Below are 18,467 nucleotides of genomic sequence, written 5' to 3'. Positions count from 1 at the left end.
GAATCTTTGACCAAAATATATGAAGTCAGCAGGAGAGGACACTATGCTCATGGAGGTGGAGGAACGCGTCAGGGAAGTCAGGCGCAGGAGAGTCAAACGGAGTGTAAAATTGAGTATTTTAATACATCTCCAAGTAACATGCTCCACAACACTAATAAGAAAAAAATGAATATAAACAAATTAGGGTACGAAGACCCGTCGCGCACCTATACAAATAACACTACACTGACAATAAACAATCTCTGACAAAGACATGAGGGGAAACAGAGGGTTAAATACACAACAGGTAATGGATGGGATTGGAAACAGGTGTGTGGGAAGACAAGACAAAACCAATGGAAAATGACAAATGGATCGATGATGGCTAGAAGACCGGTGACGTCGACCGCCGAGCAGAAGTCGTGACACTTCATCTATGAACTCAATGTAATACCCCAGGGATCACATATCTTGGTATTACAATTAGCAAAGATCAGAAAGAAAAGGCCAATTAAAATTTCTCTCTTGTTGTAGAAAAAATTGGAATGAGATTTAACTCCTGGTTAAGTCTTTGTTTTTCCAGAACTGGTTTGAAAACACATTATCTGGGTTAAACAATTATTGAATAACGATAGAACTATATCATTATCCAGAACTGGAATTTCTTGATTTTAGGGGAAAGGCCATTTGGCCTTCAAGAGGTGCCCAATCTATCAGGGCACCAAGGCTATTAACCAAAATCGCCAATTAAATTGATTTGAAAACCAAACAGCTATCCTGTTAAGAAAAACATACGTGTATGTAAATGTACATAAATAATTAGCCTACAGTACATATCAAAGGGTAGGTGATAGCCTATACGTATTGGTTACAATCTGTCATCATGTTCAGACCAATCCTGATGGGAGTGATGTGTCAGAAAATGTAGCCAAACTTAAATGAGACTTTTAATTACGTATATACACTGAGTGTACAAAACATTAGGAACACCTTCCTAATATTGAGTTGCACCCCCTTTTGCCCTCAGAACAGCCTCAATTTGTCGTGACTGGTGTCGGACATGTTCCACAAGGATGCCAGCTCATGTTGACTCCAATGCTTCCCACAGTTGTGTCAAGTTGGCTGGATGTCCTTTGGGTGGTGGACCATTCTTGATACTTTTATTTATACATTTTTTATTTAGCCTTTATTTAACTAGGCAAGTCAGTTAAGAACAAATTCTTATCTTCAATGACGGCATAGGAACAGAGGGTTAACTGCCTTGTTCAGGGGCAGAACGACAGATTTTTACCTTGTCAGCTCTGGGTTTCGATCTTGCAACTTTTCGGTTATTAATCCAATGCTCTAACCACTAGACTGATGAATAAAGAATCTTCCAAGAAAAATAAAATGAACAATTATAATTGAATCATGGGTCTATATCAGTGGGGTCCAAATAAAACATAGAGTCATCCAAATACACATTAACAGTAGTTCCCCTTAAAATAAAGTATTCTAGCTCAATTAAAAACCTTCTGACATGAGAGCAGTCCAATTTTTTGCAGTCAAGAGTCCCTGCGTCACAACCACAAAACACACATTTGTCATCTATAGCAACTTTGATTCTGTATACAATAAAGGTCTTCACAGGGTAGACTGCAAATTAGTTTATATGATACTTCTGTCACCTTGTTAGATATACAATATTTGCTAGACAACAAGTGATGCATTCCAGTAGAATCTAGCAGAATGAATGGTAACACCTTGACAGAGATTTCTTATATACAAAGCATTAAGAACACCTGCTATTTCCATGTCATAGACTGACCAGGTGAATCCAGGTGAAAGCTATGATCCATTATGGATGTCACTTGTTAAATCCACTTCAGTAAAGGTAGATGAAGGGGAGGAGACAGGTTAAAGAAGGATTTTTAAGCCTTGAAACAATTGAGACATGGATTGTGTATGTGTACCATTCAGAGGGTGAATAGGCAAGACAAAAGATTGAAGTGCCATTGAACGGGGCGTGGTAGTAGGTGCCAGGCGCACCGGTTTGAGTCAAGAACTGCAACTCTGCTGGGTATTTCACAATCAACAGTTTCCCATTTTAAATACGATGTATCATAATTGACTTGCCTAGTTAAATAAAAGGTAATATAACTGGGCAGAGAACAAACCCCTCTTTAAATGATTTAAGATAGAACTGAAACATTATTTTTCAATTATCGGTAAATGTAGAAACAAAAAAAGGAGTATGTACCATACAAATTTAAATTTACCTAAAAACTGAAAAACCCCTGTTCTAACAGGTTTCTTCTTCCTACTCTGAGGAGGAGTAGGAGAGATCGGACCAATGTGCAGCGTGGTAAGTGTCCATAACGATACTTTATTTACATGAACACTAAACTACAAAATAACAACGTGAATAACCGAAACAGTCCCGTGAGGAAACAAACACTGACACGGAAAATAATCACCCACAACTCAAAAGTGAAACCAGGCTACCTAAGTATGGTTCTCAATCAGGAACAACGATTGACAGCTGCCTCTGATTGAGAACCATACCAGGCCAAACACAGAAATCCCAAATCATAGAAAAGGGAACATAGACAACCCACCCAACTCACGCCCTGACCATACTAAAACAAAGACATAACAAAAGAACTAAGGTCAGAACGTGACACCTGTCTACATTAAGTTTATGCACTCTTGTCTGTATATTTCTGTTTTTACATTTTGTGTTATTGTTCAATTAAACAAGTATTTTTAAAAAGCATTGGAGTTTAACCCCCCCAAAATATCAAAATAATAATAATAATACAACTTTTTTTTATCTACAGGACAGGCATTTCCACCTCTTTATGAAAAGCTGTGACCTTATACATTTTAATTGTGTGGCCTTTTAACTTAGAGTGATGAGACTCAAGACAAATGGATAGGCTACTGCAGCCTGGAGCATGTGATGATGATGCAAAGCATTGCGCAATGACACTCTCACCAAATTTAACCATTGTTCACTCTCAAATGTTTACATTATGCCCTGACTTTCTCTGTTTCTTTTCGGTCATGTTAAATATTAGCCATTATCAATATCGACTGTCAGTAATAATAACACATATTTAACTGCCAATTTATCATTGTTTTGTTTACCTTAATGTGCTTCCTCTGTAAACGCTGTCATGTCCGTGTGATTGTTGCTGACGACCAGTAGCAATAGTTGATTGTCAAAAAAAATGTTTTTATTAATATGTAGAATAATTAAATAATTATGTAGCACAGACCAAGCCGTAACAGTTTGAACCTGAGGCATGGCGCAATACTTGGCTGTGTCATCACACAGTTTCATGGTCAGTGTGGGCAATAGGCCAGGGTATACTATTCTCTCTATTATAATTTTATGTCCACTTATCTTCCAATATTATCATGGGTTGAAGAACTGAAGCCACTCTTCTGTAAAAGGCAATTGACAGCCCGCTTGGAGTTTGCCAAAAGGCACCTAAATGATTCAGACCATGAGAAACAAGATTCTCTGGTCTGATGAAACCAAGATTGAACTCTTTGGCCTGAATGCCAAGCGTCACGTCTGGAGGAAACCTGGCACCATCCCTAAGGCGAAGAATGGTGTTGGCAGCATCATGCTGTGGGGATGTTGTTCAGCGGAAGGGACTGGGAGACTAGTCAGAATCGAGGGAAAGATGAACGGCGCAAAGTACAGAGAGATACTTGATGAAAACCTACTCCAGAGCACTCTGGAGCTCAGACTAGGTCGAAGGTTCACCTTCCAACAGGACAACAACCATAAGCACACAGCCAAGACAATGCAGGAGTGGCTTTGGGACAAGTCTCTGAATGTCCTTGAGTGACACAGCCAGAGCTCAGATTGAACATCTCTGGAGAGACCTGAAAATAGCTGTGCAGTGACGCTCCCCATCCAACCTGACAGAGCTTGAGAGGATCTGCAGAGAAGAATGGGAGAAACTCCCCAAATACAGTTGTGCCAAGCTCGTAGCGTCATACCCAAGAAGACTCAAGGCTGTAATCGCTGCCAAAGGTGCTTCAACAAAGTATTGAGTAAACGGTCTGAATACTTCAGTTTTGTATTTTTTTTTATACATTTGCAAACCTACAGTAAGTGGACATTTGCAAAAAAAACTGTTTTTGCTTTGTCATTATGGGGTATTGTGTGTAGATTGATGAGAAGAAGAAAAGCACTGTACATATTGTGAAATATCCTTGTTTAAAAAATAAATAAAAAACATTTTGTATTGTCACATGCAGTGAAATGTGTTGTTTTACAGGGTCAGACATAGTCATACAGCACCCCTGGAGAAAATGAGGGTTAAGTGCCTTCCTTAATGGCACGTCAACAGATTGTTCACCTTGTTGGTCAGGTATTTGAACCAGCTTCCTTGAACCAACACTATAACTGCTAGGCTACCTGCCCTACGAAATGAAATACGCATAGGTTCTGAAACTGAGATAAATATGTACATGTTTTGTTTGCTATCTTTCATTGATCTCCATTGTGAAAGAGTTCTCCATAGACTACATTCTAATGTTGTGCCGATCAAATTGAAATTGAAGGTAGACAGTATTTCAAAGGATTGCTTTGGATAAATTAACAAAAAAATCAAATCCAATTGAAGAAAATGAAAAAGACAATTCTGACTCAGATTTGTTACTTTAAAAAGTATGTCAAGCTAAATTCAATGATTGCAAAGTTTAAAAAATCATACAACTCCATGGACAAGGACTACTTTGAACTATTTCCATTTTAAAATAAAAAATCTTAGTCTCAGCATCACTCTGTTACCGTGGAAATGCCCTGATCAAATTGGTAGGCAACCCAGTGGATGTGTTTTTTGGGATTTTATAAAATGTATTCAGTGCAACAATTTTTTATATTTTTTTTCCCAGAAAATTCCCAAAACATTCTCATTAGGTTTCCAGGTAAGGTAATAACTAACACAATGTACCAGTAAAGTTTATATAATATACTGCCACAACTAAATGTGAGAGCAATGTCCTGGGAACGTTCTTGCAACATCAAGCCAATGTTTTATACAAACATTGTATAATCATCAGCACAACTGGACAGTTTTTGTGTTATGAGAACACTTACTGCTGGAAGTTGAAACCAGTCCCCTTTTTTCACCCCTTACTGTCTGACTGTTTGAAGAGGCCCCACTTGCAAGAGAACGTGGCTCAAACATTTGGGTTAAATTATTTGGGTGTATCAGTGACTGCCCTCATAATAAAGTCGAGACTCATTAGACAGCCTGACAGTTTTTCTTTGGTGATAATGTTTACTGATTCAGGTACACTTGAACAATCTGTCATAAGGGTTAATAACAAGCACTTTCATATCTATATCAGTGTTATGTAGCCATTGAAGAAGGTTCAAATAAAGTGTTGTGGTATTTCAATATAAGTGAACAATTATAATCGTCATGTTTTTATTTGTGAATATTTCTAAAAGACTGCATGTGGATATCTTAGGGGTTTTTGCATGCAAAAAATATTTGTTGAAGACACAACGAAGACATGGCCATCCATATTGTATCCTAGCAACTGATTGGACCAGCTGATGTTTGTAGTTGAAAATCAGTTCAGTTAAAAAAAATATTTGGTTCAGTTCTCTTAGCAACAGTTATCCCTATAAAAAAAATACAAAACAGGAAATTCAAACACTGAAATAAAAGTCCTCAATAGATAGCTCTTCGAGGCCAAGTGTGACATAATCGGTTAATAAGTCAAAAGTGTGTTTATTTAATAATCATACCTTGTATGCTTTTTATTATGAATCATTTAGGTACTCTCTGTTCAAGAATGTATATGAAATTCCTAATGTGAAGCAATGAAAAGTACTTTCTCATTTTATTAGCTGTCAAAATGTTAATTCTTCAAGACTCATTTACCTAAAAGTCTATTTTGCAAGACTTTTTTTGCAAGTCTAATTTGTAACGTATTTATGACGTACAAGTGATGTATAACGTATTTTTGCATCTATAGCACAAATAGCTACGTTTGTTAGTTTGTGGCCAATGATCAGCTACTTTTATTTTGAAAGAGGAAAAGCCAGAAGTTAATATTATTTGTAGCTAAATGCTGCTCTTTGTACAACAGCTGTCATCTGTCGAGCGAAAACTTGTGTTGTGATTTGCAACGGTAGGTTGGTTTTGCTTTATTGATGACGTTCAATATAACAAATAAATGTTTTTATATGTGATAGCTAACATGCTGATTATAGATAAGCTAGCTACGTTAGTGTTGTTCTTATTTGAATGGAAATCGAGTAAAAACTAGCTGACTTCTGTCGTCGAGCTAGAAGTGCGCATAACGACGTGATTGCTGACAGTCAGCCTAGTTTGCTGTGATGTTAATGTTCGTCATCAGCTAGATTTGAAAAACTGCTCCAACACGGCTTTATTGGCTCTGATTCAGTCTGTTAAACTTAGCATGGCTGGCTAGCTAACGTTAGCTAGTTATACAGCATGTGTCATGACCAATGACTGTAGGGCATGACATTGCTAACGTTATTTATTTTTTTTACATTTCTTTATTTAACCTTTATTTAACTAAGCAAGTCAGTTAAGAAACCATTCTCATTTACAATAACGGCCTACCAAAATGCAAACGTTAGCACCTGCACAGTCAGTATATCTCACCAGACTGGATGTTCCAGTCCGACTCTACCTGCTGTAGTTACTGTAGTAAGATACGGTATAAAATAAAATAAAACATTTGTAAGATGCTGTTTACGTCCAGAGCAATCAGTCGTTGCAATTGTTGCCAGATTACTAGCTAATGTCGTTAGCCACCTCAGTCATGATCTGAGCTGTCATTTTTCAGATCTCTCAGGATACGCTGCAAACGTTATAGCTACAGATTTTATATTTTGTTATTATAGTCTGGGAGTCAGTCTACCTTTCTCTGTTTTTTCTAGGACTGTTCTGAATATGGCTGTGTCATACCTCATGGTCCTTTCAGCAGCTTTGATCCTGATCAGTCGTGAAACTCCAATAACTAAGGTAGAGTAACATACAGTAACGTTACAGGTAATTCCTAAAGTGTTCAGACCCCCTTCACTTTTTCCACATTTTGTTATGTTACAGCCTTTAATAAAACGGATATTTTAAAAAATCAAAAAATTCCCTCATCAATTTACACACAATACCCCATAATGACATAGCAAGAACAGGCCTCTATACACTTTTGCATATGTATAAAAAATACAAAACTGAAATATCACATTTACATAAGTATTCAGACCCTTTACTCAGTACTTCGTTGAAGCACCTTTGGCAGAGATTTTAGCCTCAAGTCTTCTTGGGTATGATGCTACAAATTGTATTTTATTTGTCACATGCGCCGAATACACCTTACTGTGAAATGCTTACTTACAAGCCCTTAACCAACAATGCAGTTCAAGAAATATAGTTAAGAAAATATTTACTAAATAAATGTAAAAAATCTAATCAAAAGTAACACGAAAGAATTACATAACAATAACAAGGCTATATACAGGGGGTACCGGTACCAAGTCAATGTGCGGGGGGTACAGGTTAGTTGAGGTAATTTGTAAAGTGACTGCATAGATAATAAACAGCGAGCTTGGGAGAGTTTCTCCCATTCTTCTCTGCAGATCCTCTCAAGCTCTGTCAGGTTGGATGGGGACAGCTATTTTCAGGTCTCCAGAGATATTCGATCAGATTCAAGTCCGGGCTCTGGCTGGGCCACTCAAGTAAACACTTATCTCCCTCACTAGCTTTAAGCACCAACTGTAAGAGCAGCTCACAGATTACTGCACCTGTACATAGCCCACCTATAATTTAGCCCAAACAACTACCTCTTTCCCTACTGTATTTATTTATTTATTTTGCATCTTGGCCAGGTCGCAATTGTAAATGAGAACTTGTTCTCAACTTGCCTACCTGGTGAAATAAATAAAAAAGTACATTCAGAGACTTGTCCTGAAGCCACTCCTGGATTGTCTTGGCTGTGTGCTTAGGGTAGTTAAGGTTTACAGTGTGTTTGTTTTTTTGTAGGCCCTACATCAGAATTACTTTGACTGCTGTGGAGAGCGACAGAGGCTGAACAGCTCGTGCTCAAATAGCACTCAATGCGAGCCAGGTACTGACCACCATGTCATCCTATAGTGCAGTTCTGTTAAATGTTATTCATTAACTTTAGAATTGCAACAGTGATTTCCTCATACATTAGTAGTAGCCACTTTTGGATTAGACGCATGTACTAGGATTAGAAAATAGACATGGGCCTTTGTTCTTCCAGCATTTGAGCAATCATCAAATCTATTTACTCAGGATGCTACCTGCGTGTCCTTGAGAACAACACAGCTGTGTGTATGCACTGTGACTCGACTATTGCAGATCTTGAGAACTTCACCGCTTGCAACTACAGTAAGTGGACAAGTACTGGACATGAACGCTGGGTGGGGTGGGGGGTTCCACAGGTGTCCTGACCCTGTTCATTTTCCCCCTTTATCTCTTTGCCTTTAACAGCATACATCACAGAAAGGACCAATCATACAACTATAACTACAGTCCTTCCCACAATTGGTAAGAAATGGTGCCAGTTATACTTTACATACATTTTGGTTAATTCACAGGTAACTGCCAAAATAAAGGAAACACCAACACAGTGTCTTAATAGGGCATTCTACAAGTGTGTCTATTGGAGGGATGGGACATCATTCTTCCACAAGAAATTCCATAATTTGTTGTTTTGTTGATGGTGGTAGAAAACACTGTCTCAAGCGCCGCTCCAGAGTCTCCCATAAAGTGTTCATTTGGGTTGAGATCTGGTGACTGAGACACACACCCTGTAAACCCCCTATGCTCCTTTGAGACCCCTCTTTCAAAGTCACTGAGGTCTCTTCTAGTCATGGTAGCCAAAATAATGGGAAACTGGGCATTTTAATTCATGACCCTAAGTATGATGGGATGTTAATTGCTTAATTAACTCAGGAACAACATCTGTGCGGAAGCACCTGCTTTCTATATACGTTGTATCCCTCATTTACTCAAGGTTTTCCTTTATTTTGGCAGTTACCTGTGTGTTGAACTGTCAAACTGTATGGGCTGTATCCAACTCTTCTATTGTTGTCATGCCATACAATTTGGGTATAGCACATATAGCAGGCATTGACATTAAGGGTTGTCCTGATGCCTGGGGCAAGTGACCTGAACCGTTGAGCCTGCTCTGAGTTCGCCCCTTAGGGCAGATTATTATTTTTTTTTTAAAGGAAGACAGCCTAACTGCAAAGAATTCCTGTAGCCTTTCTTGTTCCTCCCCATTGTTTAAGTGAAAGACAGACTCCAGTCGGTCAAGTTGAGCCTGTTCTGAAAAGTTTTTTTATTGTTAACAACCAGAATACAAAGAATTCCAGAACTGGTCATTCTGACCCCTCCCCTATGTGTATGTGAAAGGCAGGCAATATATGGCACTTCTGTATGTAAATAGCTAATTAAATATTTCAGGCAAGTGATCGTCAGACAACCCAAAAATATTCCTGACTTGACTGATGGGCAAGTTGATCCCTAATACAGCATGGGTCTAGACTAGATGAGCTGTATGTTTAGTGAGAACACTAGGAGTGATAAAGTTTATTTAACAATTGTCTGTCTGTGTGAACAGGTGGTCCGGGTGTGGCAGCCTCTCTTCTGTTCGGAACTCTGTTGATCAGCCTGTTCCTGATTCTCTCTGTTGCCTCCTTTTTCTACCTTAAACGCTCCAACCGTCTCCCAGGCGTCTTCTACCGGCGGAATAAGGGTAAGTCGTTACGATAATGGGTTGAATTTGAATAACTGTAAACGGGACAATAATTCTATGGTGTGCTCGAAATATGGAAAAAGTAACTTATACGTCTGGTGTACTTTCACAGCCTACATATTCCAACCAAATGAGACGGTAAGTCATTTTCAAACATTTCAACCGATTTTATTGTGAAACATTTACTCCATTGTTACAAATGTAAATGTATCACCACATCGAATAAACAATACATTAGAATGATTTTATATGCAGTACCAAAAATGAATATCAAGAAATATGACTTGTGAATTTTCATCTCTCTTCAAGGCTGTCATGATACCATCGGCGACCTCTTCAGGTAAGAACATTTCACTAAACCACTTCACAACCTTCGATAGGGTTTTTGGTCGTTGTTTCACTGAGAAAAATGTGTCTATGTCTGGCAATTGCGTAATATCATTGTTTTCAGACGTTTTACATGATCTCACTCCTTTATCCTGGCACGATCTTAGTCAGAGTTTGAACTACCTGCTGTGTGTGGGAAAAGTCAACATTGGGGTCATACCATATCCTATTGGGTTTATCATCCTCCTCTCTCTCCATTGTGTTGTGTAATCTGTAGTTAGGAAACCCAGATATGTGAGGAGGGAGCGGCCCTCAGCAAACTCTGCGTCCAGCGCTGCCACCATCCCCACCACTACCACAGTCTACAATGTGTAGGGAAGGAGGAGGCCCAATGGAGGAGGCCTGAGCCAGCTGGCTAGCAGGTGCCAAATGACAGGGACAGGCTCAGGCCAGAGCACTTACAGTAAATTGGTGAGTATGTGTAGGCCTGTCCCTCCTCTGTAGTGTTGCCTAAGAAGACAGTTTACTTCATTCAAAAGCAGGTGGTGTCAGCTTTTTGACTCCGCAACACCTGCAGTATAGCCTTGTTACCGGAATTCTGTTTTGTAATGTAAATAGATAGACCTTAGATTATTTATTTTGAATCCATGTTTTTTCTATTTAGATTTTATTCTATTGCTGTCTAGAATTGGGCCAATTGTTTGTTTTACTTGAACTCTGTAGAGAATGGGGTGAGGTGGACCGTGATAGCCCTAAATTTGAGGTTTATAATTTCCAAGCTGATTTCAATATGCTTATTGTTCTCATTTAGTGAATCTTGTGTTTTAAATTGCATACTTTTTTTTTTCTTCTTTTTTTTTCTCTGTGGTTTATGCACTGAACCAAACTGAATGTATTTTAATTTATTTAATACATGCACAAATACAAACACTACAAAATGAGAACATAATGTAAAAACGCTTAAAGCTCTTTAAGAGCTCTCCTCACATTCCATGAAAGGTGTGGATCTTCCAGAGCAACACACAACAAGAACGCTAACATGTGATCCACTGGCTGTGAAATATCTTAATATGTCTTATTTAATTCATCCCAAAAAGATGGATCTCAAATGTTATTTCTCTATCAAGTAGGAAAATGGTCATCTAAGAGTTAGATGAAAAATGCTTCTCAGTAAAAATCTTTAATATTCACCCCAACACAGGTAATAGGACCTGAAAAAGGTGCTAGCTAATATGACGTATGCTTTATCTGGCCATAATGTGGGAAATTCATGCTGACATTTTGCCTAATCTTTTCAGAACCATTGCACATAAGCTATTACTTGAATTCCTTTATTTCAAGCATAAATTGTGACATTTGTTGGCTAAGAGTAGCAACTGTTGTCACTGTTGCCAAATATGTTGTGATGCTTGTCTTACCAAAATAATGTGCACTAAACTGAAGTCGTTAGTGTGCCATTGATGTAACGTGTGCTCAAAGATTTCTCCAGGAAACGGGTGGTGATCATTTTAAAGACAGGTGCATATGTTCTCTTCTGGTTTATTATTGGGTATTTGAGTGACCTCCTGTGGCTTTTTAGCAACACCTTGTATTAAATCAAGGTTACGTATTTATTTATTTTTTTGTCTTGCTGGAGGAACGGTACAACGGGTTTTACTTGCTAAACTTCAAGGGTGATTGAGTGATGATATGGTGAATTTAGGGACAAGTTTTAAGTGACATTTTAGTTATTTATGCTGGAAGAACTGTTGTATGAAGACATTTTGAGAACTAGTGTGACTGGTAATTCCAGTTTGTGTGTTCAGTGGGCATGAGTCTGAAGTGATGGTATTTCCAACAACAGGAACAACTGATTGTAAAATCATTTTAATCCCAAATAGAATTTATCCTTCTTACATTAGCTGTTGTACAGCCATTTGTAAAATTGTACACATGTACATTGTTTTTATACAAATGATGTATTGTTTTTGTAATGTGGTATTTTGTACTTATTGATTCTAGTTTTACATTTTATGAAGTATTTTCTGATTCTGAAGAGTATGTATGATTTACAAAAATAAAGCACCTTTCTTGTAATCCTTTGTGATTAGTTAATTTATTCTAATTTAATATTTACATTACTGTTGGTAAATAGTAGGATTTTACAATAGGATGTGTTGTAAAATTGGAATAAACAGATTGCCATAGCATACTCTTTTCCCTATAACCTGAAGGCTGAGTACCTTGGAAAGAGAAGAGTATTATATTTGTAGCTGCAGTGTTTTTTAATAGGGAAGCAGGACTGCTGCTAGTATCCAAATGCAAGCTGCAGTAGGGGGTGCTGCATGACCTCCCCAAATCCACTGTCACATTGATCGGTAGTGACCAGTTTTATGAGTTCTGGATTACTACAGTATAACTATGTTAACATGATCATTGGAGCACCTTCCCTGAGGATGAATTCTAATTATTATCACTCAACAATATCTTATCTGTAAATCCTGAATAATTAATTCAGAGTGAAGTTAGACTAAGCTTTTTGGGACATAAATAATGAGATGCAGCTGTGTGAAGTGTACTACTTTCAGGATGAGGAAATTGTATTTGAATATAGTTCTCTGGATGTTTGGAAAATAATCACCATGGAAGTTCAGATCAGCTTTATTGTGGCAAAAAGTCCGTCTTTGTTGTATTGAACTGTGTCACTACCCAAGTCACAACACCTTTTATGACGCAGTGATTTTTTTATATAGATTTTATTGACATATCTCAAAGTGTTTATGGATAGGCATTGGATATAAAGAGCAATAAAAACCAGTTTAAACACATGGTTGTATAAATAGTCTTTTGATCTTCTGACTGGTGAAGTAGTAAGACATTTGTATGTTTTGGTTCACATCCCTGGGTATACTGATGTATTAAAATACAGTATCAGTCAAAAGTTTGGACACGCCTACTCATTCACATAATAGTGAAGAAATAACACATGGAATCATGTAGTAACCAAAAAGTGTTGAACAAATCAAAATACATTTTATATTTTAGATTCAAAGTAGCCACCCTTTGCCTTGATGACAGCTTTGCACACTCTTGGCATTCTCTCAACCAGCTTTATGAGGTAGTCACCTGGAATACATTTCAATTAACTGGTGTGCCTTGTTAATTTGTGGAATTTCTTTCTTTAATGAGTTTGAGCCAATCAGTTGTGTTGTGACAAGGTAGGGGTCGTATACAGAAGATAGCCCGATTTAGTAAAATATTTAAGTCCATATTATGGCAAGCACAGCTCAAATAAGCAAAGAGAAATGACAGTCCATCATTGCTTTAATGCATGAAGGACAGTCAATGCGGATAATTTCAAGAACTTATGCAGTCACAAAAAACATCAAGCGAACTGATTAAACTTTCTCTCATTAGGACTGCCACAGGAAAGGAATGCCCAGAGTTACCTCTGCTGCAGAGGATAAGTTTATTTGATTTACCAGCCCCCGAAATTGCAGCCCAAATAACTGCTTCACAGAGTTCAAGTAACAGACACATCTCAACATCAACTGTTCAGATTGTGAATCAGGCCTTAATGGTTAAATTGCTGCAAAGAAACCACTACTAAAGGACACCAATAAGAATAAGAGACTTGCTTGGGCCAAGAAACACAAGCAATGGACATTAGACCGGTGGAAATCTTTGGTCTGATGAGTCCAAATTTTAGATTTTTGTTACAATCGCCGTGTCTTTGTGAGACAGAGTAGGTGAATGGATAATCTCTGCATGTGTGGTTCCCACTGTGAAGCATGGAGAAGGAGGTGTGATGGTGTGGGTTGCTTTGCTGGTGACACTGTCAGTGATTTCTTTAGAATTCAAGGCACACTTCATCAGCATGGCTACCACAGCCTTCTGCAGCGATATGCCATCCCATCTGGTTTAGTGGGACTATCATTTGTTTTTCAACAGGACAACAGGACAATGACCCAACACAGGGCTATTTTACCAAGAAGGAGAGTGATGGAGTACTGCATCAGATGGCCTGGCCTCCACAATCACCCTACCTCAACCCAATTGAGATGGTTTGGGACTGCAGAGTGAAGGAAAAAGAGCCATATGCTCAGCATATGTGGAAACTCCTTTAAGATTGTTGGAAAAACATTCCAGAGAATGCCAAGCTGCCATCTTTTTTCTCCTTTATTTAACTAGGCAAGTCAGTTAAGAACAAATTCTTATTTTCAATGACAGCCTAGGAATAGTGGGATAACTGCCTGTTCAGGGGCATAACGACAGATTTGTTCTTTGTCAGCTCAGGGATATGAACTTGCAACCTTTCGGTTACTAGTCCAACGCGTTAACCACTAGGCTACCCTGCCGCCCCTGCCGAGTCATCAAGGCAAAGGGTAGCTACTTTGAAGAATCTCAAATATAAAATCTGTTTTGATTTGTTTAACACTTGTTTGGTTACTACATGATTCCATATGTGTTATTGGATAGTTTTGATGTCTTCACTATTATTCTACAATGTAGAAAATAGTAAAAAATAAAGAAAAACCCTGCAATGAGTAGGTGTGTCCAAACTTTTGACTGGTACTGTATGTCCCTCAAACATACAGCCCAATGGTCAAATTCAAGCCGATGTATGTGTTTTTATCATGAATGGGTAATACTATATGAGCTAGGCCCTATGTTTCCATTCACACCCATACTATAGTATGTCATACCAGGAAGAGGCCTTTATTTTTACAGTAAGACTCACTCCCTACTAAAAGTTTATCAAACAAACTTTATCAAATCTTTTAGTCACTGTTACATGGCAAGATGTTTGTGGGTGTGTGTGTGTGTGTGTGTGTGAGAGAGAGAGAGAGAGGAGTGAGTAAGTGTTTTCCATTCCCTCCCACCTCCTTCCTGTTCTCCAGACAAGCCTGTGAGCACTGCAGGTGTAGGTGAGACTCCACTGTTAGTTCGTAGACAGCAGAGAGAGGGAGTAACTGAGTTATTACCTGAAGGATCACAAAGACAAGAGAAAGGTCCTATCTGTTGACGCTCCATCAGTTGGCCAAATACTGCCCCCTGGACAAAAAAAGCACCTCCTCTGGAAATACAACAGACATTGAATCAAAACTACTACTAATACCACTCCCTACAGGTAAGGACTATACTACTATTTTGAAAGGAATGGTAATGATAACACATTTCGATCCTCCTTATCTCTCTGTATGTTGTTGTGGCAGCAAGTCACAAAGAAAGCTTTCTCCTAATATGATATGTTAATGTATGTTAACATTTTAAACTAAAGCTGCTACCAAGCTAAAACATCTCTACTGTAAATTGGTACCTGACAGTCACTGGTAAAACTGATGGAAATAATCTTAAAAATGTTATAAGGATGTTCGAGCTTCCCATGCTACTCCATATATAGAAGGAAGGGAGAGTCAGGAAGTAGAATGTAAAGTTAATGATTAATCTGCTGGACATAAAATGACGCCTGTCACCTCCCCTCTGGGCTGTTAACAAAGACCCCACTCACCTGTTGGCTACACTCAAGGACCTAGCCAGAACAATAAGGAAATGGGGATTTGGGATTTCTGTAACTCTTTCCATTTTTTTCCCCATTTCCCATGATGTTTCCTTTACATTGTCAACGTAACACATAATGTCTTTCCAAAAAGGTTGAGACAGACTATAGGACAGACAGAATACACAAGACAATGTAAATGTGAAATGAAGTATAATGTAAATGTTTAAAATACAACCAAAGAGACAATAATGTTTAAGGGTTGGTTGGCATAGTTGCATCAATGAAAAGCCTCCATTGAAAACATGTTCAGTAAAAGATAAGAGAAGCAAGACATGAAGAAAGTGAACAAACAGTCTAATCTATGATGTGTATTTCAATGCACTGTCTAATATTTGAAGAGAGACATTTTCTTTGGCATTGTACTGCCCTCAAGGAATCAATGTGCCAAAACCTTTAGTCAAATTGACACAGGCTAATCAGACCTAAGACTATCCCTTCTTAATCTTCATGGTGTGCAAACAAATCATGACACCAACTTAAACGTTTTCAAACAGTCACTGTCATCTTGGGCATCTATTTCTGTAGGTGCGTATCAGAAAACCATGGAGGTCACCAAGGTCTGGCACATCCAGGCCCTGGACCCAGTGCCCGAGGAAGATGAGCAGGAGTCGGACTCTTCCTCCGGTGGGGACAAGCCAGAGTGCTCCATCTGTTTCAACACCTATGACAATGTCTTCAAGACGCCCAAGCTGCTGGACTGCACCCACACCTTCTGCCTGGAGTGTGTCACCCGGGTCATGGCCGTGTCTGTGGAACAGGACGGGGGCCAGATCCCCTGCCCCCTCTGCAGGCACCCCACCTCCATCCCCGCCAGCGGTCCCCCTGCCCTCCTCACAAGCCTGGAGGTTCTGGGCAGGCTCCCCACCCACCTGCAGCAGGAGGAGAGGGTGTGGATGGAGGGGAAGAAGCTATGTTACTCCAGCCTCGGCAGCCCTGACCCCCTCCACCCTGTCGGCTCCTCCACCTGTATCTGTATCGACATTGGGAGGATCCAGGAGGATGCTGTGTCCAGACAGACTGAGGCTGAACAAGGGAGACGCGTCTGGGGCAGACGATACCTCTGTAGCTTCTTCTCAGACTGGAAGCGGCTGGTGTTGTTCGTGGTGCTGCTGGTCATGCTGGTGTGTGTCATCATGTGGCCGCTGCAGTGTGTCTTTAGTACAGGATCGGTTCGTTGTTTGAAAAGCAAGGCTCCAGCCACTGTGGGGCAGACCCCTACTCCCTCTACAGCTTCCACCATCACTCAGCTGCTACGGTGAGATAAGGAGGGGAGACCCAATGTGCAGCAAAAGTGCCTGGGGGCACCTTATTATCGCAGGTGACTCTGACTGGCACAGCAGGACTGTGAAGGATGAGACTGAAAGACAAGCTAGCTCTCCTGGTGAAAGGACTTCAAATGAGCCAATTACTAAATGGGCTACATTGAGCTCCAAAAGTATTGGGACAGTGACACATGTTTTGTTCTTTTGGCTCTGTACTCCAGCACTTTGGATTTGAAATGACACAATGACAATGAGGTTAAAGTACAGTCTGTCAGCTTTAATTTGAGCATATTTTCATCCATATCGGGTGAACCGTTTAGAAATCACAGCACTTTTTGTACATACAGTGCCTTCGGAAAGTATTCAGACCCCTTGACATTTTGTTACGCTACAGCTATATTCTAAAAATGTATGAAATGTTTTTTTTGCTCATCAATCTACAAACAATACCCCGTAATGACATCCAGGCTGTATCACAACCGGCCGTGATCGGGAGTCCCATAGGGCAGTACACAATTGACCCAGCGGCGTCCGGGTTTGGCTGTGTAGGCCTTCAATGTAAATAAGAATTTGCTCTTATCTGACTTGCCTAGTTAAATAAAGGTTCAATGAAATAAAAACAAATGACAAAGCAAAAAAAGGTTTTTTATTAATAAACATTTTAAAACTGAAATATAACATTTACATGAGTATTCAGACCCTTTAATCAGTACCTTGTTGAAGCAACTTTGGCAGCGATTACAGCATCGAGTCTTCTTGGGTATGACGCTACAAGCTTGGCACACCAGTATTTGGGGAGTTTCTCTCGTTCTTCTCTGCAGATGCTCTCAAGCTCTGTCAGGTGGGATGGGGAGCGTTGCTGCACAGCTATTTTTAGGTCTCTCCAGAGATGTTAGATCGGGTTCAAGTCCAGGCTCTGGCTGGGCCACTTAATGACATTCAGACGTCCCGAATGACGTCCCGAAGCCACTCCTGCGTTGTCTTGGCTGTATGCTTTGGGTTGTTGTCCTTTTGGAAATTGAAACTTTGCCCCAGTCTGAGGTCCTGAGCGTTCTGGAGCAGGTTTTCATCAACAACAAAAAAGGAGTCACTGTCCCATTACTTTTGGAGCTCACTGTATGTCATCAACCCTGAAAGTCCCAGAATGGGGTGAAAATGGCAGCCATATTGGTCAGGGAGAAATCCAAACAAGTCTAATTGGAATGAATGCCAGTAGAGGCATAATCCTGATTTTACTTATGCAGGATATTAAAAGTAAGGCATGTGAAATATCAGAAATTGTGAAATATAATTTTTGTCAACCTAAAATATTGTCATATAATTATAAATACAGTGTATATGGTTTTTATACAAATTTTCTGAAAAAATGTTGGCACATTGTCATTTAATTTAAAACATTTATGAAATCATTATTCTAAAACTGTCTGGCTAGCTAGCTAACAAATATACTGTGCAGATACATTTTAAAATTCATAGGTTCTTTGAGGGTACATTGTTTTATATGATAGTTTGTTTTATATGTGAGATATTTTTTGATTAAATCATGTACCAAATTAAACAATTTTGTTTTTAGAAAATCATACTGT

The 18,467-nt window shown here is 39.1% G+C and overlaps 2 protein-coding genes across 2 annotated transcripts; both read left to right on the top strand.

Moving 5' to 3' along the window:
* Positions 1–6,051: 6,051 nt before the first annotated feature.
* On the top strand, positions 6,052–12,153 carry c17h1orf159 (chromosome 17 C1orf159 homolog). Its single transcript, XM_071110798.1, has 9 exons — positions 6,052–6,126; positions 6,905–6,989; positions 8,007–8,091; positions 8,283–8,378; positions 8,481–8,537; positions 9,616–9,750; positions 9,863–9,888; positions 10,060–10,090; positions 10,355–12,153. Exons 2-9 carry the CDS (start codon positions 6,918–6,920, stop codon positions 10,450–10,452), a joined length of 600 nt encoding a protein of 199 aa, XP_070966899.1. The 5' UTR covers positions 6,052–6,126; positions 6,905–6,917; the 3' UTR covers positions 10,453–12,153.
* Positions 12,154–15,070: 2,917 nt separating this feature from the next.
* LOC139369769 (RING finger protein 223-like) lies at positions 15,071–16,878 on the top strand. Its single transcript, XM_071109031.1, has 2 exons — positions 15,071–15,187; positions 16,145–16,878. Exon 2 carries the CDS (start codon positions 16,162–16,164, stop codon positions 16,876–16,878), a length of 717 nt encoding a protein of 238 aa, XP_070965132.1. The 5' UTR covers positions 15,071–15,187; positions 16,145–16,161.
* Positions 16,879–18,467: the final 1,589 nt, after the last annotated feature.

The sequence above is a fragment of the Oncorhynchus clarkii genome, chromosome 17, assembly GCF_045791955.1.
Source record: "Oncorhynchus clarkii lewisi isolate Uvic-CL-2024 chromosome 17, UVic_Ocla_1.0, whole genome shotgun sequence".
Taxonomy (NCBI): domain Eukaryota; kingdom Metazoa; phylum Chordata; class Actinopteri; order Salmoniformes; family Salmonidae; genus Oncorhynchus; species Oncorhynchus clarkii.
The sequence above is the reverse complement of the archived record's forward strand: the minus strand, read 5'-3'. Positions and strand labels throughout refer to the sequence as shown.